The sequence below is a fragment of the Stigmatopora argus genome, chromosome 5 (genome assembly GCF_051989625.1).
Source record: "Stigmatopora argus isolate UIUO_Sarg chromosome 5, RoL_Sarg_1.0, whole genome shotgun sequence".
Classification (NCBI taxonomy): Eukaryota; Metazoa; Chordata; class Actinopteri; order Syngnathiformes; family Syngnathidae; genus Stigmatopora; species Stigmatopora argus.
The window spans coordinates 13,925,952-13,951,912 of NC_135391.1; the positions used below are offsets into that span (position 1 = coordinate 13,925,952).

Sequence of the window (25,961 nt, forward strand, 5' to 3'; positions counted from 1 at the left end):
TCCTTTTTCTTGCTTAACTGTCGTTCATCGTTCTTCATTTTGGAATTCCAGACTACTGTGTAACTTATGGCGATGTATGTATCTGAGACTGCCTTTTATGAATGTATAACAGCCAAGTTTCTCTTTTGTAATATTGTTTCATATTAGCATCACCTACAGCAGAGGTCTCCAAACCGGTCCTCGAGGGCCGCTGTGGGTGCAGGTTTTTGTTCCAACCAATCCAACACAAACAGTTTAAGCAATGAGGTTTCTGCTGAAAAAAGAAGCACCTGACTGCAGTCAACTGGTTGCAATTCTAGGATACCAGATTGGTGGAAAGGTTTCCTTTTACAGGTTGGAACGAAACCCCACACCCACTGTGGCCCTTTCTGAAATAGTTTGGGGACCGCTGCAACTCTCTGTGGTAATCCTGTAGGTCCTACAGGATTAGCACGGAGAGTTGCAGAGGATAGAAATTCAGACGGCCAAAAGAGTTCTGTCACTTGCATCAGTCTCGTTATTTCTTATGTTCTACGGAATGTGTAAAAGTCGTAGCTGTATGAAGTTTACTGATTCATATAGACAATCAAAAGTTGAGTGAACAGGGACCTAATCACTTAACTACTCTTGGTTTTTTTTTTTAGTCGACACTTTGAAAATTATATTTCCACTGTGTGATTCTCTCAAAATAATTGTTTGTGTGGCCAGGTGTGCAAAGTGACTATCGTGGACCACCACTCTGCCACAGAGTCATTCATGAAGCACATGGAGAACGAATACCGGGTGCGCGGCGGTTGCCCAGGTGATTGGGTATGGATTGTGCCGCCCATGTCGGGGAGCATCACGCCTGTCTTCCATCAGGAGATGCTAAACTACCGACTTACACCCTCCTTTGAGTATCAGGTGGGTCCACATGATACTAAAGTAAAACCTCCAAACCCTGACTTGACACCCTGTTTAAAACACTGAATAGGGCTTGGAATCTCTAAAAAAAAAAAAAAAAACTCAGAAAAAGGCTATAGTGCTCCCACTTTGAAACTCTTAGCCTAGTTTTGAAACACTGAACTAGAAAGCAGGACCCTTACTTCCCCGTCAGGTGGGGCTTGTTGCCTTATCCTCCTGACTACCAGGAAAAAAATGTTGTACAATCACATTAATTTTGAAAAATCCCCAATCTATGTGAAGTAATTGGAATACTGCAAAAGACATTTGGTATCATTGGAAGGCTCTGAATGTCCTCTATAGAGCACAAAAGTTAATGTGATTGGGTGCACTGGGTGGAAGATATTTAAGTTTACAAATGTCCTCTATAGTGGACAAATTTGAACTACTAAGTTTACCACGCTGTTTCTGCTACTGCAGGTCGATCCATGGCACAGTCACGTCTGGAAAGGAATCAATGGGACGCCTACTAAGAAACGAGCCATTGGCTTCAAGAAACTTGCCAAGTGAGTTATTGCTGATTGTTAAGTCCATTTTAAAATGTATAGCTCAACTACTATTTATAATATATATTATAAGATATGGTATCACTCACTGTCAAGTATAATGCGAAAGGTAAGGCGATGCTATATCATACTGTTTTGAGCCTATCTCAGAGATCCAACCCGACCTGTAGGTCAGGAATGAAAAACAAGAAAAGGATTTGCATGAAGGAATTATAAAGACTCCTGTCTTGCTTTGTTTTTTTTTTAAATGAAAGAGTCTAATCTTCATCAGGTCTCACCTTTTCTTTTTATTTCATGAAATTAAATTATTTTGAAACATGAATTAAATTAAATTTAGCTGAAGTCATAACAGGTTGTTTTATTTATTATCTTTTGAGGCTTTGGCAGCCGGGGTAATTTTTAACCTTTAGGATTAGATTAGAATTATATTTCATCCCGTATTCGGGAAATTTCTTGGTTGCAGTAGCAAGACAGACACAAGACACACAAGACATTGTAGACCTAGGTAAGAAACTGGAGCCACACAGAGGAAGTCCACAAGTCCACTTCTGCAGAGTGAGACTGAGGTTACCACACAGTCCCTCAGTACTCTGGAAGTTTTAAAGATCATCTTCCTTGCCTAGATCCCCCTAAACTGTCCTATCACCCAATCAGATGAAGGGAGTAGAAGAATATTAGGATCGCACAAGGGTTACGATTTGAAACCAACTCAATTTGTGAGATGTTTCTGAGAAATTGGTGTATTTTCATTGAACCAATCCATCCAATGAGTAACAAAAGGAACAAGGTGGAATCCTCGATTTTTGTATTTAGTTACTGTAGAACTTAATATTCTGTTGCCCATGAAACCGCAAGGCAAATGTGTAAAATGAATGGCAATCAGGGGTTTTGGAAATGTCGAGAAATCCAAGAGTTAAAAATGGGATGCTTACAAGGAAATGAGCTAAGCAGTCAATCACGTGAGGCTGCAACAATCTAGCTTGTGTACTTGACTGTGAAGTGTATTCAATCTGCGCCTGGGGGAAGGAAGGGCGTGCTAATCACACCTTTGTTTAGAGGGTGCACAATGCACGTACACTATTAAAATGGATGGCCTAGAGGAGATAACAAGCTGGCTGATGAGCGGTGACACACGGCCTCCTCAGGCGAAGCTAACTGATAGAGTGGAACAGATGCATATATCGCCTTTCATAAGGCGTGCCAAGGGAGTTATGGCGAAGGGGATTAGGTATATGGAAACTAGCAATTTAGCAATCTACAATATAAAATGTCTATATGATGTCATTTTTTATCGTTGATAGTCCTTTCAGGAATAATTGAAAGTACAGTACTTGGGTTTAAAAAATCTAGTGCCAGGCAAATGACTGGGCTATGGGGTGAGAGGTGGGGGGCTTGGAGGTCTTTGGGCAGTAATGGGTACTAAATTTATCATGTTTGTTTGTAGCTATATATGTATTCACTCATTTCCCATACCGCTTATCCCCATGGTGTACTATACTCCTCCTGTCTCTACTAGTGTCCATAGTGTAAAGGATGCTTTCTCAGGCTTTTCAAAAAGTCAAATGTCTCCTATTTTACCATTTTCTAACTGACGTGGTCCTGTCATTAATCACTTGGATCTGGAACAATATGGTCATTGATTGTTATCAACGGCGATTGACAAAGTATCTATGTTCCCCCTGTCAGTCTGTCTTTTATTATCTTGAATACTCAGAATTTTGAAAGACAAAAAACCCTATTTTGCCAAATGTAATGATAGTGACTGAAGAAAATAAAACAAAATGTTGACCCAAGATCCTATTTTTGGACCCATGCAGTATCACAGAGCACTATAGGGTGTAGGTTTAAAAAAAATGTCAACACTTCCACACAACGGAAAGGGGTATTTGAGCACAAGTAGAATGGAATTAAGTTGTCCTTGTGTGGACAGGGCGGTGAAATTCTCAGCCAAGTTGATGGGCGCCGCCATGGCCAAGCGTGTCAAAGCCACCATTCTGTTCGCCACTGAGACGGGCAAGTCTCAGGACTACGCCAAGACGCTGTGCGAAATCTTCAAGCATGCTTTTGACGCAAAGGTATGCTCTTGCTCGTTCCTTGCATCATGAATGGTTTTATCAGCCAGGGGGATGGGCGGGGCTCAAATTTAAGCAGCCTGAAAACAAACAAAAAAATCAGTCAGGCATAGCTCACTTTGTCTCTGGGTATGTCTTTTACACGAGTGTCTGGAATTTATATATGTGGCTGTGTGAATACTGCGGAGAGAAGAATATGTAGAATGCACGTGGTGACTCTGCTATTATACTCGTTTCTTCTTCCTTCATCGATGTCTGTCAATTGCTTATGTGGTTGAATTGGGCACTTTAACCTGTGAAACCTGATTGATTCTAGAATGTCCACTTAACCCTCTGTAGCAATTAAGTGAAGAATGCCTAGTTACACAACATCAGACAGCCAAAATGGTGCCATTCCATATCAAGATAATGAAGTGTACTTAGACTTTTAATCAATTTTAATGATTATATGAACACTAGAGTGCTATGGGTTTCATGAGTTGTTGGGATTTTTGAGGCACTTGATTTGCTTGGAAAATAAACAACCATCACAATTTTCATGAAGCTGTTTGCTTTTGGAGTGATGGAAGAAGGATCTTTTGTTCTAACCTCATCTAAATGGACAGGTGTTATACAAAACAAAAATGATAGTTTTTTTCCCCATTCTTGCAATGCGAAAAATACAGAATTTGGTCAAAGAGGAAAATTTCCATTTAAAGACATCTTTCATTTTGTATTCTCTCTATTGCACTCATACATTTCAGTGTAACTGTATCTATGACATTTAAGTTGAATTCTAATCTAATTCTGAACTATTCTCATTATTCCCAAAGGAAATTGTACTATCCAAATCTACATCTATGTGCTCAAGAACCATTAAGTCATGCGAAAAGAATTTGAAAGCAGCATTTTGAATGACATAAAACAATTCTCTGCATGTTGAAAAAATAAATAAAACTGCAGAGCCATTTTGTGGCTGCAGGAGTAGCATTTGTTTCAGGATATATTTGCAAATATATTTCTGCATGTGTGAAAGGACAAAAATCTCTTTCATTTATTAGAAAATAATGAGTAGTCCGGTGTCACTGAAAAAAATAAAAAAGCTAAAATTGATTCGAGAGCACAATGACAAATTTTGGACAGCCACCTGGCATCGAAGTAGGATAAAGCACTACACCCTTAACATTATGAGTGTGGATTTGGCACTGCTATCTCGATTCAGGATGTTGTTGAGTTAGTTGACCAAAGACTTTATCAATTCAAGTGGCATAAGGAAAGAAAGACTGGGGATAACTAAAGCCTGAGATATTGTGAGGCTGTCCTGGTTGACACGCCTTTGCAACTTTGTGTCGACATTGCCTCCGGATTGACGGACCTGGTTGGTGCTTCTCAGCCTCTGCTGTCAGTTCTATTCAAGGGTATTGGAAAGGAGCATCCCTTATCAATACTGAGAGAAGAACCTTGATGAGCTGAGAGCAATCCAAATGACTCCACTTTGTATAAAAGTGTATTGTTTGAAGAAACAAAGGGATAAATTCAGCACTCGCCCACTACAGCGTTTGTTAATGTTGGGCTTTTGGTTTGTTAATCGAATTTTTTCAACCTTGAGGAGTCCAGAATTTCAGATTACATATAGAAAAAAAACAAAAAACTTTTTTAGAAGCATTACGGTAGGAAATTAATCTCAATAACAACTGGGAGGTGATCTTTCTGTTAGTTCAGATGTCCCAAAGTGAAATCTGGTCTTCTTTTTTTTTCAGTTAATCAATATGTCAAGATAGCTCAAGTCTATCTTATTTATAAAGCCTCAAATCGCCAAAATATGTCAAATGGCTTCATAGAAGACCAACTGTTTACATAGAAATATTAAATAATAGTGAATAGGTAATACAAATTTGGAATGATCAAGCATAACAAAAATATCATTGGCATTAAGTGTGGCTGATCAATTTTGTGCTAGAAGCTCATAAACGTATCTTTCCTCATCAAGATTAATATAAGTAGCACAAAATCAATTTTTTCAATGTTTGTCTTTCATAGTAAACATGTTAATTTTGCTAAGTATTTAGATTCTCTTCAGGTTATATAGAATTTTCCTGCTCTTTCTGATACTCACAGGTTAAGAACAATTCAAATCAATCTGTAAACGGTGTTATTCGTGATTTTTATACGGGGATAAAAAAATACAATATTGATCTAATTGTCTGTTTAGAGCAAGGGTGTCAGACTCGGCTTGGTTCGCGGGCCGCTTTAACGTCAACTTGATTTCACGTAGGCCGGACCATTTTAGATATATTTAGATTTTTTTTATAAATGGATTAAAAGAACTGGATTCAAAGCCCTGAATATTCAGTTTTTTTATAGATCTAAAACAATGTTTAGTTTAGCTTTTTTAAATATATTTTTAGATTTTACAAAATGATTTTTGAACTAAAAACACAGTAAAAATGGATTAAAAAATTACAATTATTAATTTAAAAGGGGGAAAATCAGGAAATTTAATATACATCTATACTCTTCATTTTAATTTGATCCTAAAACAGAAAGTCTGCAATCATGATTTACTTTCCCGGGCCCCACAAAATGATGCGACGGGCCAGATTTGGCCCCCGGGCCGCCACTTTGACACATGTGGTTTAGAGTGTCTGCTTTAACATTAAGCAAGCAGGTTCTCGTAAGGAAAAGTGACGTGTTCATTGCCACAATACAGCACGATCAAATGTATGCTCACATGTCTAAGTAAAAAAAATGATCAAAGCATCCAGGTAATTATTATCTTGGGGCATTCTTTGTTCTTCCCACGTGCAGGTGATGTCCATGGACGAATATGATGTAGTGGACCTGGAGCACGAGACGCTGGTGCTGGTGGTGACCAGCACGTTTGGCAATGGCGATCCACCTGAGAATGGAGAGGTTTTCTACCTTTTTATTTTGACCTTTTGGTCTTTTTAACTTGACGTCCTTTGTATTTTTGGGTGATAAATTTTTTGATGCCACCACTAGTCATTAAATAACAAATTTGGTCATGGGTTTTCAATCCAGTTCAGCCAGCAATAGTCAATTATTTTTTCTGCCAGCCTAAAGTGCATCAGCACTTGTTTTTTTTTCTTTTTTGACAACCATTATGAACTTTTCCTTAGGCTGTTCATTGGCCCTAAATCGCTTGTTTGTCATCCTAGAAATTCGGAGCTGTTATGATGGAGATGCGGCACCCGACAACAAACACTGAAGACAGAAAGTTGGTTGGAGCCATAGCAATGGATTTTTTTCATCATGTAACAATTTCAGTGGAGCAGAGTGTAATTTTTTTCTTCTCCGGGCAGGACCTACAAAGTTCGTTTCAACAGCGTGTCCTCCTACTCGGACACCAGAAAGTCGTCCAGCGATGAGCCAGAAGCCAAAGTCAACTTTGAGAGCACCGGACCGCTCGCCAATGTCAGGTACAACTGAGCTCTACTTTCCTTTTATGCCAACCTTGAGTGGATGAAGGGGAAGAGGAATGAAATGGGATCAGAATCATGCCAAAAAAAGTCTATAATCGAAAGGAAAAAAAAATGGTGCTCGAAAAAATCATTTCCGCGTACGCATGAATATTTTGTATTCAAAACATTTTTTTTTTACTGTGGAAAAAAATATTATTTTTGTGAGCCATTTTATTTTTAAGCATAATTGTTTTTGTTATTTTTTGCAAGCATGAGATTTCTTGGGTATGACTTTGATCCCATACAAATTGGAAGAAAACTATGGCTGTCAAAGTGGACCACACAAATTTATACAAACTAGTTTCCCCTTTAGTGTCTTATAGGGAAATCAAACGCCAGTACTTTTTAAAAGCGTGAAAGCTAATAAAATTTAAGTACCCAAACCAAAAAATAAAAAAAATTGAACACCTCTGATGGAGAAATTCATGATGAAGTAAAACAATGACACCCCTTGTTCTTTTCCCTGGTATGCACATCATGAATGTGTTGTCTACTGATTTCTGGAAACAAGTTATGGATGGATGAAAACGATAATTGGGTTAGTAAGGTGGTTGGGCATGAAAGATTGGTGGCTAAGAAGATCCAGAAACCGGATTCATGTTTGGACTAATCCTGGAGACATGAAGAATCAAATAACGAACTAACATGGTTTGAAAGAACAAGAATGTGTCTTTGATGAATCAATTGATTGACTTACTAATTGACTTACCAATTGATTAGTGGGTGGCTCTTAACGCAATCGCAGCAACCAATGAAATGTAATCACTCGCTCTAAGCCTTAGTGTGAAAATCTCTCCAACTACAACCTTTGCATGTGAAACCCAGCTGCAACCTGCCCTCCAACGGTACACAACAGGCCGCTCCCAATGGGGTCCCACAGGGTCCCTCAATGGAAAAGCACCAAGATGGAAAGGACACAAAAAAGAAAAATGTCGAACCTGCCAAGATAAAACTAAAGCCATTCAAGTATTTCAAACATGTTTCAAACATAATTTGTGGTTGTTTTCTTTAGGGATGAAGGGCTCCCTATTATATCTTAATGCTAACCCCTACTCTGTGTCTTTTTGGGGGGGTTTGTTTGGATGTGTACGTCTTTTATTCATGTGTCAATATATGTCCATTTTGTGTATGTTTGTGTTATTGTGCTTGACTTCACGTGTTGTCTTATTACTGTGTTCCTGTTTTATTTGTGTTGTACATGTTTGCACGATTTTGTGTTTTATCACACCTTGTGTATTTTTTGTCTGTTTTTGCGTCTGTATATAATTCCACGTTATTTAATGTGTGTATCTTTGTGCGCATTTCTTGTGTTGATTCGTGGTTGTTTTCTATGTATGTTTTTGTTCGTTCTGTTAACATTTGACTGTCTTTTGTATAACTTTATGCCCATATTTGGCTTCTTGCGTGTTTGTTTACACACTCTTATTGTGTGTACGTGTTTGGTATGTTGTTTTTCTGTGTACGTTTACATGTGTTTTTGTGCGTGTGTATGTGTAGGTTCTCAGTGTTTGGCCTTGGCTCGAGGGCCTACCCACACTTCTGCGCATTTGCCCACGCTATGGACACGCTGTTCGAAGAGCTCGGGGGGGAGCGCATCCTCCGCATGGGCGAGGGAGACGAGCTGTGTGGCCAGGAGGAGTCCTTTAGAACTTGGGCCAAGAAGGTTTTTAAGGTGCCATTTACACTGCGCACATCCATTTAAATGAATGAAATTACTGCACATCTTTCACACACACACATGTCTTAGCATTTGCATATAGATAGATATATAGAGATATATATAGATATATATATAGATATATATATATATATATAGAGAGAGATATAGAGAGACAGAGAGATATAGAGATATATGAATATATATGTATGTATGTATTATATATGTATATATATATATATATATATATATATATATATTATATGTATATATATATATATATATTATATGTATATATATATTATATGTATATATATATATATATATTATATGTATATATATATATATATTATATGTATATATATGTATATATTATATGTATATATATATATATATATTATATGTATATATATATGTATGTGTGTATGTATGTATGTATGTATGTATGTATATATATATAATTTTTTTGGTTGAAAGTAAAATAAATAAATAAATAAAACCATACCAAGCACCTCACTCTACACGAAACTCGTAGCTAAGACAGCAGTACCTTTTACATACGAACTATTCAGGTTACGGAAAGCCTTAATTGGATTTTTTTTTGTCTGAAGATTTGAAAAAAAAAATGCAAGTATCGAAACATCAAACACCATCCAAAACGTAAATACTTCATTCCGCTATCCCATGTTTTCTTCTTCATATTGTTGTGGTAGAGTTGCCCAATACCTCACTGGCCTCACATTGTATGAAAGAAATCTGCGTCTCCATGATGCTGTAACTAAGCTTAGTGGATCACACGTGGACACGAGCCGGCTTGAAATGGGATAGCGGCCACCTGCAGAGTTTGAGCATCACTTTTCGACCAAAAACCCCTTTTCCGGGAACTTTTTAATCTTCTCCAGGACCATGGCTGATGAGCTTCGGCTGGTGTTGAGTTCCTGATTTGTGTGCCTCTTGATGTTTCTTGAGATTTTCTGAGTGCGGTTAAGTTGTGTGTACACACCTACCACTCGTAGTTCCAGCCCATTGGGAAATGTCTTTGCATTTCTAATTCATATTAATGGCATAGTACATCATTTTCTCATCCTTTTCTATGCATGGATCTCACTTTCGCACACTTATTTCATACAATATTGCAATACTTCTATCATTTTTAAAGAGTTTAGCAGTTAGTATTTAAGATCGTGGAACAAATTATGCTAATTCAATGTAAAATGTCTTTACTTATGAAAAATCCAAGTTACAAAATTACTTCTGAAATGAATTAATTTTGTAAGTGGAGGTGCCACTTTAACGATTTTGACTAACCACTTAACAGAAAGATAGTCAAAGTTTGATTGTTGTGAAAAATTTGGGACAGTAAAAGTTTTAACTTAAATTGCAGGGTTTGCACGAACTCTGAAGAAATTTTCATGATGCTTTTTCCTACACCATTGCCTATGTGTGCTATGTCCTCCTGCAATTTAACCGGTTTTCCATTTTTCCAATCTCAAGGCCGCCTGCGACGTTTTCTGTGTGGGCGACGACGTCAACATCGAGAAAGCCAACGACTCACTCATCAGCAACCATCGCAGCTGGAAGAAAAGCAAATTCCGCTTGACGTACACCGCAGAGGCACCGGCTCTCACCGACGGTAACATAAACATATTTTTATTTGTCTTTTTTTTCACCCCCATTTACAGTATACGGCAATGATTTTCATTATCATGCTACAGCTTCTTTGTGACAATATTAAAGTAGAAAAAACTGTTAATATTTGTTCTCTACTCCGCGTCAATGTTTTTCACATTCTTGGCATGCAGCAACAAATTACCTCATATTGTTTCATGGAAAGGAGCTTCACTACTCCAAAGAATGTGTCAATATTGTGTTTGCATAATGGTGAATGTATATTCATCCAGTAAATGACGCAGATGTCCCCAAATTCAAAGAAGGCCGCAGCATTTCACACCATCCGTGGTTTCCAGCTACGGTTTCTCCCTCACGCAATGTTTTAATTGCGTGTCTATTGATGTTAAGTAATGGTGTGAGTTAATTCGTCAACTATTATTATTTCCTACATGTTTGCTATATAACTACAATTATAACCGTGTCTTTTACATTAGCTACTTCTACCAGATGTTCACTTGTGCAATTTCAGTTTTTTTCTTTATTATGTAATTCATGTACCGTATTTTCCATACTCTAAGGCACAATGGATTATAAGGCGCATCTTCAATGAATCTTGAAATTGGTATTATATATAAGGTGCACCGAATTATAAGGCGTAGTAGTGGTGGTAGTGGTGATTGGTGGTGGTAGTAATAGTAGTAGTAGAAGTAGTAGTATTGGGGGATTGTATTATACATCCACTAGATGGCGCTGAAGTAATAGTAGTAGTGGTTAGGAGTTATGTTATAAATCAACTAAATGGAGCTGTGCTAAAGGGAATTTCATACAATGATTATCCAATATTGATTCATAAATAAGGCACATCAGATTATAAGGTGCACTGCTGGCTTTTAAAAACAATTGTCTTTTAGTTGCACCTTACAGTGCGGAAAATACAGTAATTGTTGAAATACAATACTGCGATTGGTTGGCAACCAGTTCCGGGTGTACCCGACTTTTTTAAGCTCCAGCATCCCGTAAATCTCTTGGGGATACGCAGTACAGTAGATGAATGAATGAAAATGTCAATAATTTCACTTAATCAGTTGATATATTTACAGCACTCAACAGCATCCATAAGAAGCGAGTTTACGGAGCCAAAATGCTGGAGTCGCAAAACCTCCAAAGTTCCAAATCCAAGTGAGTTTTTTGTTGTTGTTGTTGTTGTCAATTTGTATTCAATTTTGCTCTAATTGAAACGTGGTGAAATTCATACATCTGTTTATTTCTTTTGACGTACTACACTAGGCTGCAACATTGCTTGAGATAGAAGCAAGAACTGTGACTAGATGTTGTTGGAAAAATACCATAGCTGGTCAGATCATAGTTAAACATTCAAATGGCAAAGAGCATAATATAAAACTCAGACAAACAGTACAGTATGTACTCTCTTTCTCTCACTCCTCTCAGTGATGCAAACTGACATGTTGTGGGAAAATGTGGTACTGCAGTTAATTGCTTGTGTGATTATTGTAATTACTGTGCGGTAACCTCAGTTTCAGTCTGCAGAAGGTCCCCACCTTGTGGACTTTCTGTGTGTGGCTCCAGTTTTTTTTACCTAGATCTACAATGTCTTGTGTGTCTTTTGACTGTCTTGCTACTGCAACCAAGAAATTTCCCGAATACGGGATGAAATAAAGTTCTAATCTAATAAGTAAAAAAAATAATTAGGTAACTTAACGGTCTTGTTTTTTTTTTCTTCAGTCGCTCAACAATTTTTGTTCGGCTCGACACGAATGAGCACGAAAAGCTTTGTTATCACCCTGGCGATCATCTTGGCATCTTTGCTGGAAACCACGAGGATCTTGTCACGGCACTCATTGAAAAACTAGAGGATGCGCCCGATCTCAATCAAATTGTCAAGGTGGAGTTCCTGGAGGAGAGAAACACCGCGCTAGGTTTGTGCATCTATATTTTGTGCATGTGGTGTGAGTGTTTTGGTGCATTTTTATTGTTTGTGTGTGGTTTATTTTGGTCCATTTTATGTGCGTGTGTACACAAATGTGTTCTTCGCATGTGTTGTTTGTAGGAGTTAAATCTATAGCCCAAATGATGAGGTACATTTAAATTGAAATCGATCAAAATGAAATGTCATTTTGTTAAAGAATGGTTTTAAAATTCATCAAAATGACTTGTATTTTGTATTATAAGAGGTAAAGCGTAACTGCTTGTTTTAAATGTGCATATTTCGGGTTAAATTTATTGAAAGCCCTTGATTCAAATCCTATCGCATCAAGGCCGATATTGGTAAGTATTGTCATGTGCATGTAACCACACTGACTAAAATGTGCTTATTTGGAAAGCTATTGTCAAGATTTTCCTGACATTCTGAAAAAAAATAATCATCCTGCACATGCAGTTTTTTTCTTGTTCATTACTATGTATTTATTATTAAAATTTCTGACCTTTTTAGCACGTTCAAAATTTCCTGAGGACTTCAAATAATTGGCACATCCAGGAAAATTATCCTTGCAGCACATTAGTGCACAAAAAAGTGAAGTAAACTTTCCAACAACAGCTGCTTTTTCAAATAGGAAACTGTACACAACAAAACTCATGGGATTGGTACTACCTGGTTTGTTGGAGCTATTGATGGAGTTTATTTGATGAATTTCTATGATTGTCCTTGCACTTAATTATATCCGCATCTTCCAGTACAGTTCAGCATTGGCTGGCATGTTGTGGCACAGTGTGATATTACACTTAAGACGTGCAATTTATAATTTTGTCAGTCTGTAAATATTCAAAAACATTTAAAACTGTTGCTTTAAAAAAATCTCCATAGCCCACAGCTCTATAACTCAATAACTCCAATCCTGTGCAAAATATCAGAAGCACTCACTTCTCATTTGTGCTATGCAGCAATAACAGGAGGTTCTCTGCCACCATGGCAACGCATCGAAAAGAAATGCTTTCAAGGCCTTAACCTCAGTGGAAGGGTGTCATATACATGGAACAAAACAAAAGGGATGTTAGTTAAACTGGCGAGAGTTACACAATTGTGTTTATGGCTTATGTTGTAGAAGTATATATTAAAGTTTTGGACTGTGTATAGAGTATACATGGATATCTTTAACAGGAAAAAATGCTGTGAATCTGGGACAACTTTTATGCATAGCTCAATCTATGGTTCAGAATATATTAGATGATCCCAAATGAGTTTTGCTGAAAAAAATTAAATTGTTATTGTCAATGTTACTGTTTTTTTCTGTTTGCTAACCGAGTTCTCGAACAAAAAATATACAGATTTATTTTGGTAAGAATATCTATAAATATCGATTTTTCTGATTTTAAATATTTTATTGTCCTTGACTAACCACATATTGCCAGTAAATATTCTATACATGCGTATACACTACATCTAGGTTAAGATGTCGTTGAACTCAGAAAAAACAGTGATCGCTTTCTTAAGCTACAGGCCATGATAAACCTTTAAATCTTCTGTTATCTAAGGACCCTATTGGGTTTGACTTTGTTCTTACTACCGGTGCCACGCAGAAGTTGGTGTGGAATCAGAGAGAAAAGGCCTAAATTAGTTATCTCGGGCATGTTGATTCATGCATCCCTAAACCTCTTCTTTTCTAACCCTGGCAGGGGTCATCAGTAATTGGACCAATGCCAGCCGTATCCCACCCTGCACCATCTTCCAGGCCTTCCAGTATTTTCTGGACATCACCACGCCACCCACTCCCGTCCTCCTGCAGCAGTTTGCCACTCTGGCGACCAACGACAAACACAAGAAGAGACTGGAAGTCCTGAGTAAGGTAATCTAACCAAGAAATTTCCCGAATACGGGATGAAATAAAGTTCTAGAAAGTGTAGAAAACAATATTATACCACCAGCCTCTGGCGGAGGCCGAACGGTGACTCGTATGTCCTTAGCCTTAGCTAGATTGAAGATGTACAAAGCAATCTGATTTAAGTGGTCGAAACAAAAGCCTTCCGTTATTTTTACGTGAACTGTGTGTGAACTGAAGTCGTCTTTTCACATCTTTTGTGTTTGAGGCACAGATTTTCCTCCTCTTACAAATGCATTTTATTCAAATCCTTTTTTAAAAGGCAAATTGGCTTTTTTTCTTTAGGTAATATGAAAAAGAACCCACAAAAAGTGTCTAGATTTTTATTTAAGAAGACAAGCATATAGTATGGCTCGCCCAAAAGCTAATGTAGATGCAGATATAGCTGTTGAGACGGTGAATTCAATTGAATGCCTTTATTGTCATTATGCAAATATAATGAGATTTAAAGCTTCACCATGACGTGCACACATAATCAATAAATAAGTAATAAGTAGTCAGCATAATAACATGATTTTCTGGAAGCAAATGGAAGGTTGCCTTACAAAACTAGGTCGTTTTTAGTTTTATGCGTAAATTAGTTTAGATTAAGTTGATTGCAAAAGGACTTCTCTACAGTAGTTTCCCAAATGTTAGTAATTATAGTGGGAATGTTTCGCAGTGCAGTGGATTTAATTTGAATTGAGTGGTTTTAACAGTTTGGCTTAAAAAAAAAGTTTACTTTCTGGACTAATAAATGTAGTTTAAAAGCTCCTGACAATTGTCAGTTATCAGCATTTGAATTGGAATGGCTAAATTATTTTTATTAATCACTAATCATGACAGTCCCTTTTGGCTTTGAATGTTGATAAGAATCAAAAACCTGTCAAAAAAAAAAAATCCTAGTTTGTCTCTTTATAGTCTGTAGGCCGCCCGTTTCTTGTGTAAGCAAAGTGACGAATGTTTTGCGATGCAAGCGGCTTTTTGCCACCCAAAATAATCACTTTCCACATGTCGATGACACACGCAAACAGTTGGCAGTCGCCGCCTCAATTCCGCTCTTCTCTCGCGTGTGTTTACGCAGCTAAAAGAGGAAACCTTCCCTTTATCCAGGAAATGCAACAGTATAGTGTGTTTCATAGGCTCTAAAGCCGATAAACCCAGCTGGTCCAAAATTAATGCTCATCAAGCAGGAATCCATTAAGAACAAAGCAACAAAAAAAGAACTTGTTGTTAATCTTGTTGCCAAAGGGGAAAAATGAAATGGGTTTGCTCAATTTTCTTGGTATGCTTGTTCTTCAGTCCTAATAAAACTTTTTTTTTTTTTTGCGGGGTCGCTTTTATTTCTAACTTGACTTCTTTTTTTCTTGAATTTTTAGGGGCTGCAGGAGTACGAGCAGTGGAAATGGTTTAATACGCCCACCCTGGTGGAGGTCCTAGACGAGTTCCCATCAGTGCAGATGCCATCGACACTGCTGCTCACCCAGCTACCTCTCCTACAGCCGCGATATTATTCCATCAGTTCCTCACCCGATGTGCACCCTGGCGAAATCCATCTCACTGTCGCTGTGGTCTCCTACCGGGCCAAAGGTTGAGAAAAAAAGCTCTCTACAAAAAATGGCAAAAATACTCCTGTGATGTTCCAGCCTACTACTATTTTTTCCTTTCCAAATTTTATCTTTTCTTTTTCTTTATTACAAAAATGATTACTTTCACGACTATAAGGCGCACCACATTATAAGGCGCACCCTCCATGAATGACACATTTTAATTTTTTTTCCATGTATAAAGCACACTGGATTATAAGGCGCCCTGTCTATTTTGGAGGAAATTTAAGACTTAAGTGCGTCTTATAGTCATGAAAATACGGTACTAACCACTTATTATGATATCTTATTCACTTGAGTGAAAATGGTAACAAACGTGTCTTCATTTCCGAATTGACTTGCGCTCAAATTAGCCACTTAATTTTTTAGTGGATGAATTCAGTTAAAATGTCTCTTCTTTTTAATTGCTCTCTTCTAGATGGAGAAGGCCCAGTCCACCACGGAGTGTGCTCATCGTGGCTCAACAGGATCGAAAAGGGTGACAGGGTGCCCTGTTTTGTGCGAAGGTAAAAACCTGTGTGAGTCATGAGTTTTACTCTCCAGATTTGTGCTCACTCGTGTTTTTTTTTTTATAACTTGGTTTAGTGCACCATCATTCCGGCTTCCCAAAGACCACCAAGCACCTTGCATTCTGGTTGGCCCTGGTACAGGCATCGCCCCCTTCAGGAGCTTCTGGCAGCAAAGGATGTTTGACCTCCAGCACAAAGGTCAGAAGTATGACCATGATGGGCTATTTAGCTGGGAGTAAAATAAACATAATAGTGTAATAAATGCATTTAAAGGCAGCCATTTGAAAAAATAATAACAACCCAGAGAAATCAGAGAAGTTGCAAAGAGAAAAAATTGATTTTTGTAACTAAACAATTTGGCTTTGAAAAGTTTAATTAAAGTTGGGGTTGCAAGGATCCGCTGATTGGTTGGAGAGCATATCCTCAAAGTTTACTCACTTTTAACATTATTTGTTCTGATTGGTGGTGTTATCAAGATGGACTTTGCTAGTCTTTAGTAAAGTCATGGACTGACAATATTTGGTTTTGGTTACTTTTTTAGTGTGGTGTCATGATTATGAATTTAACTGTTGAGCTATGAGTGAGTCAGGTTTTAGGATTAGCAAGAGTTCGAGATTGTTATTTAAAAAAAATGTTTGGATGAAGTGATGTGGTGCACTTCAAATTCTTATATTAACCACCTCTTTGATTATTGAAAATCATGCTGAGAATTATGGGGATGTGTCAATATTTTTTATTTTTTTAACTTATTATTTTTCAGGTGTGGAGTCTCGGCCGATGATCCTGGTGTTTGGATGTCGCCAGTCTGAAATGGACCATATCTACAAGGAGGAAACCATCCAAGCCAGGAACAAGGAGGTCTTCAAGGAACTCTACACTGCCTATTCTAGAGAACCTGGAAAACCAAAGGTGAACCCAAAATATTTACAGATTTTATACCTGTTCTAGAGAACCTGGAAAACCAAAGGTAGACCCAAGAACCCAAAATATTTTCAGATTTTATACCTGTTGTAGAGAACCTGGAAAACCAAAGGTAGACCCAAGAACCCAAAATATTTACAGATTTTTATACCTGTTCTAGAGAACCTGGAAAACCAAAGGTAGACCCAAGAACCCAAAATATTTTCAGATTTTATACCTGTCCTAGAGAACCTGGAAAACCAAAGGTAAACCCAAGAACCCAAAATATTTACAGATTTTATACCTGTTCTAGAGAACCTGGAAAACCAAAGGTGAACCCAAAATATTTACATATTTTATACCTGTTCTAGAGAACCTGGAAAACCAAAGGTAGACCCAAGAACCCAAAATATTTAGATTTTATACCTGCATAATCCTGCTGTCAAATACTACATAACTTGGTTTTTTCACCATACTTTTGGAATTAGTTCCTCTTGGGACCAGGACCTTCTTTCCGGAGTGCATATTTCTTTTCGGATCAGAGTAAGGTTTTTATTGCGCATCACATGTGCTAGAAATATCAAGATAATCCTCGAAACATGACGTGCTTGGGGAGGCGGCAGTGGCAAAAACCTAAATCTCAGATCGTTCTAAAAATAGCTGTAGAAGATCGCCATGTCATAGAGCGCACGCCGAGAGTGCCAGCAGAGGCGTTCAAAAACACACTGTAAAGTGTAAATTATAAAGAGGATTGCTTCATATGATCACGTAACTTGGTGGCAGTGGTGGCGGGTGGAGGGTGGCTAAAAGGGGCATGGCAGAGCAAAGTCGACCTTCAGATCATACTTTGGGAACACCTGCTCTTGGTTCACCCATTTTCCCCAGACTAGAGGCTTCTCTTGGGACAAGACACTTCACTTGGACTAGAAATTTCTTTTGGCAGTACTAGTTCCCACTTTAGGACTAGCATCAAGCATCCTCTCTCAGTACCAGAGTTTTCAGGGGACTTTCTTGGGACTAAATCCATCCATGTAGACAGCAAGTTTTTTTTAATCGCTAAAATCCTCCATTTAGAGTAGTATTTTTTTTATGGAAAGTTGTTTCAGTTACCCTTCGAATAATATGTTTTCTGAGGGCTAGTACCATCCCTCTGGAGAAGTATTTTTGTTCATGAGTATAATAGTGAGGAACTTTATTATTTGGGGAGATTAACCTTCTGTAGATATTCCTTGTGTCACTGTTGGCATAAATATTTTGGGACAAAAGGGACCGGCATTCAAAGTACCATTCTCCTGAGAATACTACCTTTTTTTCCAGAGTTCAAACTTTCTTTCACTGTGAGAACCTTCTTGGGAACATTCTCTCAGGTCGAGTACTTTCTCTTCACCAGATGATTCTCTTGGGACTTGAACATTTGTTTGGGACTTTTTATTCAGAGCACAACTTTCTACCAGCATTGAAACTTCTCCTAGGACGAGAACAATCAATCAGGACGAGAAACTTCTCGAGTTGCGCAAAAAAACGGACCACTCTTTTGTGACTTAAGCCGTTTCTTTGGACTAATAACGTCTTTCTGCACTGTGTATTTTAGTGATAGAACCTTCCCACAGGAGAAGAAATTTCTGAGTTCTAGAGCATTTGGTGAGACTTGTGCCTTGCATCTTATTGGATGCTGCTCACCTAATGTACAGTCAGTCATCTTAACCGTATAAGGAATAATTATTTCTAATCATCAGGTGAAAATTGACATTGTATGTTGTTTTCCCCCAATTCTATGAATGTATACAAGTCATTGTGGGTTTTTTAATCCATCCATTTGATTTCTTTTGTACTAATTTAGTGAGTTTTCTCGTAGCTTCTTACGCAATGTTGCTTTTTGATGTTTGTCTCCAGAAATACGTGCAGGACATTCTCCGCGAGCATCTGTCCGAGCGAGTTTACCGGTGCCTGCGTGAGGAGGGTGGCCACATTTACGTGTGCGGAGACGTCACCATGGCGGGAGACGTCCTTAAAACTGTACAGCAGATCATTAAACTCCACGGAAACATGAGCTTGGAGGATGCCGGTTTTTTCATCAGCAAGCTGAGGGTAAGAATCAAACTAAGAACAAAATAGTAGCCATGTAGGTTATGACCTGAATTTAATCAATAAGAGATAGGGAGACCACCCCTAGTCTAGATGTTTTTTGTTTTTTTTAAACAGGCTATTAGCAGAATGTCCTTAATGTAGGGCATTAATTGAGTTTATCGTATTTTCCGGACTATAAGTCACACTTTTGTTCTAAAATGTCAGTGATTCCAATTGTAGCTCTTACTTTTGAAGGGAAATCTACAGCTTGGTCAAGAAATATTTATTTTGTATTTGTCAGCAATATTTGCTTCACATAAAAGATATTTTAACACGGGTGCAAGGCCAAACTACAAATTGAAACATTTTGGATTTTCCAACTCTATTTCATGTCAAAATCTAAAAATATTATGAAATCAATTCCATCTTTTTTTGGTCCTCATGAGGGTTGCAGAGGTGTTTGAGTGGTCGGTTGGATATGAGCAGGAGGATTTGCACACCCTGAGCTGGCTCCTTAGTTAATCACAGTGCTTATATAGACAGACAATTCACACTTAGTCTCATGCCCAAGGCCGATTTAGAGTTTTCAGCCGCCTTATGCATGTTTACGAGATGTGGGAAGTACATGACGAAACTGTGAGGCAATGTGGTAACCGATCCACCATCAGTCTGCCCGACCAAGAAAAAGATCAACAGTTTGACTTTTGAAAACGATGATGGTTGGTTGTAGATCTGTACAATGATATGACAATGTCGGCAGGACGAGAACCGTTACCACGAGGACATCTTTGGCGTCACCCTGCGCACGTACGAAGTCACCAACCGTCTCCGCTCGGAATCCATCGCGTACATCGAGGAGAGCAAGAAAGATTCTGATGAGTATGTCTAGTTAGACACTTGCAAATGAACATGGGACCTGATTCCATTCTCTTCAGGTTGTAACTTGTAGTACTGAAAAATGCACGATTGACCATTATTCTTTAAACTGTACAACTTGGGGATAGAAATTGTGGCTCCCTGGATTTCCCGAAATAATTCATTTCGTAGGCAAGATATGAGCTGCTATCGCATAAATCAGGGGTGTCAGACTCGGGTTGGTTCGCGGGCCGCTTTAACGTCAACTTGATTTCACGTGGGCCGGACCATTTTAGGTATAATATTTAGATTTTTTTTTTAAATAAATGGATTAAAAGAACAGGATTAAAAGCCCTAAATATTCAGTTTTTAGAGATCTAAAACAATGTTTATTTTAGCTTTTTTTAAATATATTTTTAGATTTTACAAAATGATTTTTGAACAAAAAACACAGAAAAAAATAATTAAAAAATTACAATTATTGATTTAAAATGGGGAAAATCAGGAAATGTAATATACATCAATACTCTTCATTTTAATTTGATCCTAAAACAGAAAGTGGGCACTCCTGATTTACTTTCCCGGGCCATACAAAATGATGCGGCGGGCCAGATTTGGCCCCCGGGCCGCCACTTTGACACATGTGGCATAAATAAAGGAATACCGTAATGCCTGACCACTTCGCGCATCGACTATCACGGATCCGCCACCTTGTGGCTTGGATCCATCCGCCCAATTTATGTGAAAAGTATATAGTGTTTCTGCAGTCGGGGATGGGACCGCCAAGGATCCGTCCTTTGCGGGAGAGCAAGATGAAGTGGCTGGGGAGAAGGAAGTCTGGGCTTCCCTTCTGAAGCTCCTGGAGTTTATTGTGTAGGAACAATAATACAAACATGAACTAGGGGAAGGGGGGAATAATGCAAGTCACAATTGGAGAGTATTTCACTGACCACTAGGAAACAGTGTCTACCTTTTGGGGGGTGAATAATAACACAGAAAGGGTTTTAAAAGTCCAAATAATATTAAATAGACCATACATTGTGGTTATTCACCTATTGCGACAGGTCTTGGAAGATATTAACCGTGATAAATGAGGTTTTACTGTATGACGCCTTTTTTTTCTTCATGCAATGTAACAGCAACGTAACACTGCGTTTGTTTCCGCAGGGTTTTTTGCTCGTAGGCTGCCACCGCCGAGGCTGGGATGCAGCAGCACCGCTTCAACAAAACTGTGCCAATTTTTCTACTGTTAAAAAAAATGGGAGAACATCTACTGTCTATCTACATGGGTTTGTTTTTTGATACCATCTTTCTGTTGTAGGCTGCTAATGTTCTCTTCCACTCGCGTTAACTGGTTGAGCGTGTGCAACATCTTGATGAAATATTATCACCTGCCTTCTCCTTGTTGTCGTGAATGCATGACCCTGTGAGAAGAGAACAGCCAATAATAATCTTGACTGTGTATTACTGTGCTGCACCGCAAAAGGCCAAATTGTGTTTTGTTGTTGGCTTGTTTGGGATATTTGCACAGTGCATGTGGATGGCCGACTGTTTCGCCACCAAATGAACTTTAATATTTGAAGGTCTACAAAGGGTCTGCACATCTGTCGTTTAGATAACGGGCAAGCATGATAGAAATGACCCGCCCATCACCAGTGCATTCTTGAAAAAAATCAAAACACCTTTTTTTCCCTGACATAAGAGTTTGCATGCAGGTCGGAAACAACAAGTGTGCCGTCGGAAAGCAGCTAAAATATTTTCTCGGGGGGTGAAAAATAAGCATGTTTCACTTAAGAATTGTTGGTAATATTATATTTACGTTCACAATCTTTTCTAATATATACAGTATAAATATATTTTTTCATTCTCAACACAAGTCTCCTTGCAATTTTGATTTATTTTGAGGGACTATTTTCATTATCCTGATCAGATGAACTATTTCCCCCACAAAGAATAAAAAAATATTTGGAAAATATTTTTTCTTACGAAAATACGTCATGCTTATAAAAATTGCAATTTGAATGTCATTACAATACAACGTGATTACCTTCAAATTGCCAGTTGTTTATCTAAAATTAAATATCTCCAAAAAATCTACACTTGGACTCCAAAAAAATGTTCTGAATTAATCACGGAAAAACAGTTTTCTCAAAATATTGCAACTACTTCTTTAAAGATTCTTCTCAAAAAATGCTGCATTCTCATTTGTACTAGTAGGTCTTTTTCGCTTAAAAATTACTCATATTTTTCTCTCAAATGTATGACTGTCTAAAAAAAGAAAATATTAAGAAGGAAAGTTTGCATTTTATAGTTCCGACTTGTCTTCCAAGTCTGTTTGCTGACGTAAAACCTGTTTCGTTGTAAAGCATGCAAAAAATCTCACAAGGAATCAACTTGTTCCCCACTTGCGCCTCTAAAAATAAATAAGCTGTTGCAACATTCTCGCGAAGCTTAAGTGTTCTCCTTCTACACAACAGTTTGACACATTGGAGCCAGATTAATGCTTGTCCTGCTTTCTAGTTGCCAACATCGAAATTGATATCATTTCCAGAGGATAACACACTTGTGTATAGTATGACACCACCCACCAAATCACCCTTTTCATAAATGTTACTTTTTAATCTGCATGCCCCCCTTTTGTCAGTATGGTATTATCTGCTTCATATTTTAAATTAGATTCATCTTTCCAAAGAAATATTTCATTATGTCGCGAATTGTGTTCACATCCAGCTTGAAGCAGGACAGTTTTAAACAGGGGTGTCCAAACTAAGCCGCTAAGTAAGCAAGGGCCAATTTGACGTTTTTTTCACTTTACATTGTTAAAGAGAGGAATGGAATTGGGTAAAAAAAATCTGGTTTATATTTATTTATCTATTTAAAGTATTATCTCATTGGCTGGTTGAATGGGAGATTGGCAGTGATTGTTTGTTTACCGCCAGCCCCCTAGTCAAATTGAATTGGACATCTATCGCTGTCAATGGCAGTAATTATTCAATGGCACCCATGAGTAAATGTATACAGAATATAGTCTTATCTCTGTTGAAATGAATTATATAGATATGTAAAATAGGTTTTGAATTTAAAATATATTTTTTAAAAATGGTTGATTTGAAGGCTACTCTGGATGTGATTAATTGCAATTAAATAAATGTAGTCGCTTGAGAACAGTAATATATAAATTTACACTACTGAAATATACTTTACAGATGATAGAGGGGGGATTAAAGAAAATCACTATTAAAACAGCTATTTATCAAATTGGATTATTTTTAAACAATACAGTTTTTACGGTAAATCATGGAGAGGCACTGTTTAAGTCTAGTGTTAAATCTGATAAATGCAACAGAATGTAAGCTTCATTAGTGGGCTATATTCAATGATATTTTTGTAATTATTTTCTAGCTAATAAGACTGGGCGATGGCTAGCGCGCCATTGTTTGGACACCCTTATTTTAAAACATCTGAGATCAGACAAAGAATTCAAAAATATTGGGCCAATATTGAAGTGGGCATTAGTAGATATTGCCTTGTCTATTTTGGCAATTACAGATCTTTTTTTCCAGACATGAAGCCAAGTTAAGATTTTCTACATTAGGCGTTTTTCGACCACAATGTTTGTGACTTAACAATACTCGTGTATTACATTTATATTAGTACCAAAATGTGGGTTATACTGGGGCAAATACAGTAGCATATTGAGCAAAAAGTTGTGCTAAAATTGCCCTGTGTCATTTTTTTGAGCTTGTGGATGAATGTCATTGTCTCCTGTTGCACTTGACAGGTACAATTATCCGTTAAGTGGCTGGTGTAAAACGTGCAGTCAGACAACGGAAACAGCTTCTTCTATCGTATATGCAGTAAATGTATACAGAATATAGCCTCTATGTATATATTCAAAGTCAAAAATATAAAGATTACCATTTGGATCTTTTTCTAAGAATGTATTTTGAATATGTAAATGAGCTCTAGCATTCTACAATTACCACTACCTTAAGGGAAAGGTCCTTCAAAGTAACGAGAGTCAATGCATGGTGACCTCGTTTCTACTGTATTCAATATAAAAGTCTCTTTACAAGCACTGTGTGTCCTGACTTTGTCAAGCAGTGGGTCTTTTTTGATTTCTTGGATTTTTTTATTTGATTTTTTTTGCTGCTGCTGATGCTCCGTAGAAGAAAAATAAAATGCCTCTTTTTTTTGTTTGGTTACCTGAATCTGCATTTATTTTAACGTCTATCAGAAGGCACACCACTGCAACAACTGTGCTTATTTACCTACCAAATAAAGTTGAACATTTATGAAAGACTAATCTGCTGCTTTACTAGTTCTTGGGCTATTTTCTTCTTTGAAGCATTCTGTGTTTCAAATGTTAAACCAGACTAAGATGGCCTGGAATAAAGGTGAGTTGATGTAAAATACTTAATAAAATGTTACTCAATATCTGGTAAAATTAGTGTACTGACACTGTTTTATAGCATCAAGACCACAAAAATCACGACTAATCTACATGATCTTCAAAACAGACATTGAGTTGGGAGGACAAACCACCTCGTGGAGCGCGGTAAGCAAGCCACCATCAATTCCACATTCAATATGGCGCGACAATATGGGCGTGGTTACACCTACTGTCGACGCAGCTGTGTAAATTAAGCACATGCGCAGTATCTCGCCCCTTGGAACAGCCTTTCCATGCTGACCGACGACAAGCAGGCCAACGAGGTAAGTCGTTGAGCAATTTACTGGCCTAAGTGCATTTTTACCACGCTACCGGGAGATTTTTTTTAGAAATTGAGTCAAAAACGCCAACAAACGTGTTAGTTAAATGCCAGGTTGAACACACCGTCGATAATTTAAGTTTGGGCTCCTTTTCTCCACAGGCTGCGTGCTCCATGTGACCAGTTATCTTAGCATTAGCGTCATAGCTTCCCATTAGACTTAAAAAGTATGTTGTCCGTTTTCTCTCCATTATTAAGTCGTATAGAACGACTTTTAATCTATTCATACAAAGCCGAAACCTCAACGGACAGTTTGCTGAGTGAAGGCTCACTCAAAAATGACATCTAGAGGCACAATTTAGTTCCTGATGTGTTTTATGTAACGATAGTCTTCACTGTGAATGCTAGTCAAATTCTTTCGTCTTCTGCTGCAGCTGGGCATATACATTACTCCCGATTTATTCAACGCGTCTGGTGATTGTACTCGCCGACAGACTTACGGCATTAAATGCATCTTTCTTCTCGCGACACACCTCCTCCGCGACAGCATCCATACATTTCTTAACAAACTCCGTCAGTGAAAGGCTTACCGCTGCTTGCTATCAGTTTAGCAACCCGAAGGCTGGCCCGAACGGATGCCTGGTTCAGCTGAGCTTGCCGTACAAATGTATTCTGCTGAGATAGTAGTCCACTTTTTAGCTTTGAGAGTTTGTCTGCTCGTATTTGGCCTTGCAAGCTATCGTACTTGTCTTTGTGACGGGATTCATAGTGTCGGCGAAGATTGTATTTTTTGAATACCGCCACCGTCTCTTGACAGATGAGACAAACAGCCTTTTCTTTGCATTGAACAAAAAAATAATCGTTTGTCCACTCCAGGTTAAATACCCTGCATTCTGAATAAATGTTTCTCTTACCTAACTTTTTCGCCATTATTCCGTTCTCTCTTTGACAGGGCGGGGCCTAGGATTTTTTTTCTGGAGCCCAAATAGGAAAAAAAAATCCTATAGCATCTCTGGTATTGTTCAGAGGGCCTGGCCAAATGTGCTGACGGACCGTATCCGGCCCGCAGGCCGTAGTTTGGTGACCCCTGGTGTAGAGGTTTGTTCACCTGCCTGCCATGTGGGCAGGTGTGGTATATACATATATATGTATGTCTATACATATATGTATGTCTATACATATATGTATGTCTATACATATGTGTATGTATGTCTATACATATGTGTATGTATGTCTATACATATGTGTATGTATGTCTATACATATGT

At 38.0% G+C, this 25,961-nt stretch overlaps 1 protein-coding gene across 3 annotated transcripts in view; it reads left to right on the forward strand.

The window, feature by feature from the left end:
* nos1 (nitric oxide synthase 1 (neuronal)) overlaps nucleotides 1–24,287 on the forward strand; it is a 59,079-nt gene extending 34,792 nt beyond the window's left edge. For all 3 annotated transcript variants that reach the window (XM_077600684.1, XM_077600685.1, XM_077600686.1), the window contains 18 exons: nucleotides 688–882; nucleotides 1,342–1,427; nucleotides 3,358–3,502; nucleotides 6,287–6,391; nucleotides 6,658–6,716; nucleotides 6,802–6,918; nucleotides 8,458–8,632; nucleotides 10,112–10,250; nucleotides 11,329–11,407; nucleotides 11,972–12,165; nucleotides 13,862–14,031; nucleotides 15,423–15,633; nucleotides 16,069–16,156; nucleotides 16,236–16,357; nucleotides 16,920–17,068; nucleotides 18,953–19,147; nucleotides 19,887–20,005; nucleotides 21,149–24,287. In XM_077600684.1, the coding sequence (XP_077456810.1) occupies nucleotides 688–882; nucleotides 1,342–1,427; nucleotides 3,358–3,502; nucleotides 6,287–6,391; nucleotides 6,658–6,716; nucleotides 6,802–6,918; nucleotides 8,458–8,632; nucleotides 10,112–10,250; nucleotides 11,329–11,407; nucleotides 11,972–12,165; nucleotides 13,862–14,031; nucleotides 15,423–15,633; nucleotides 16,069–16,156; nucleotides 16,236–16,357; nucleotides 16,920–17,068; nucleotides 18,953–19,147; nucleotides 19,887–20,005; nucleotides 21,149–21,164 (2,364 nt within the window). In that variant the 3' untranslated portion in view covers nucleotides 21,165–24,287. The remainder of the gene's footprint in view (nucleotides 1–687; nucleotides 883–1,341; nucleotides 1,428–3,357; nucleotides 3,503–6,286; nucleotides 6,392–6,657; nucleotides 6,717–6,801; nucleotides 6,919–8,457; nucleotides 8,633–10,111; nucleotides 10,251–11,328; nucleotides 11,408–11,971; nucleotides 12,166–13,861; nucleotides 14,032–15,422; nucleotides 15,634–16,068; nucleotides 16,157–16,235; nucleotides 16,358–16,919; nucleotides 17,069–18,952; nucleotides 19,148–19,886; nucleotides 20,006–21,148) is intronic.
* The last annotated feature ends 1,674 nt before the right edge of the window (nucleotides 24,288–25,961 follow it).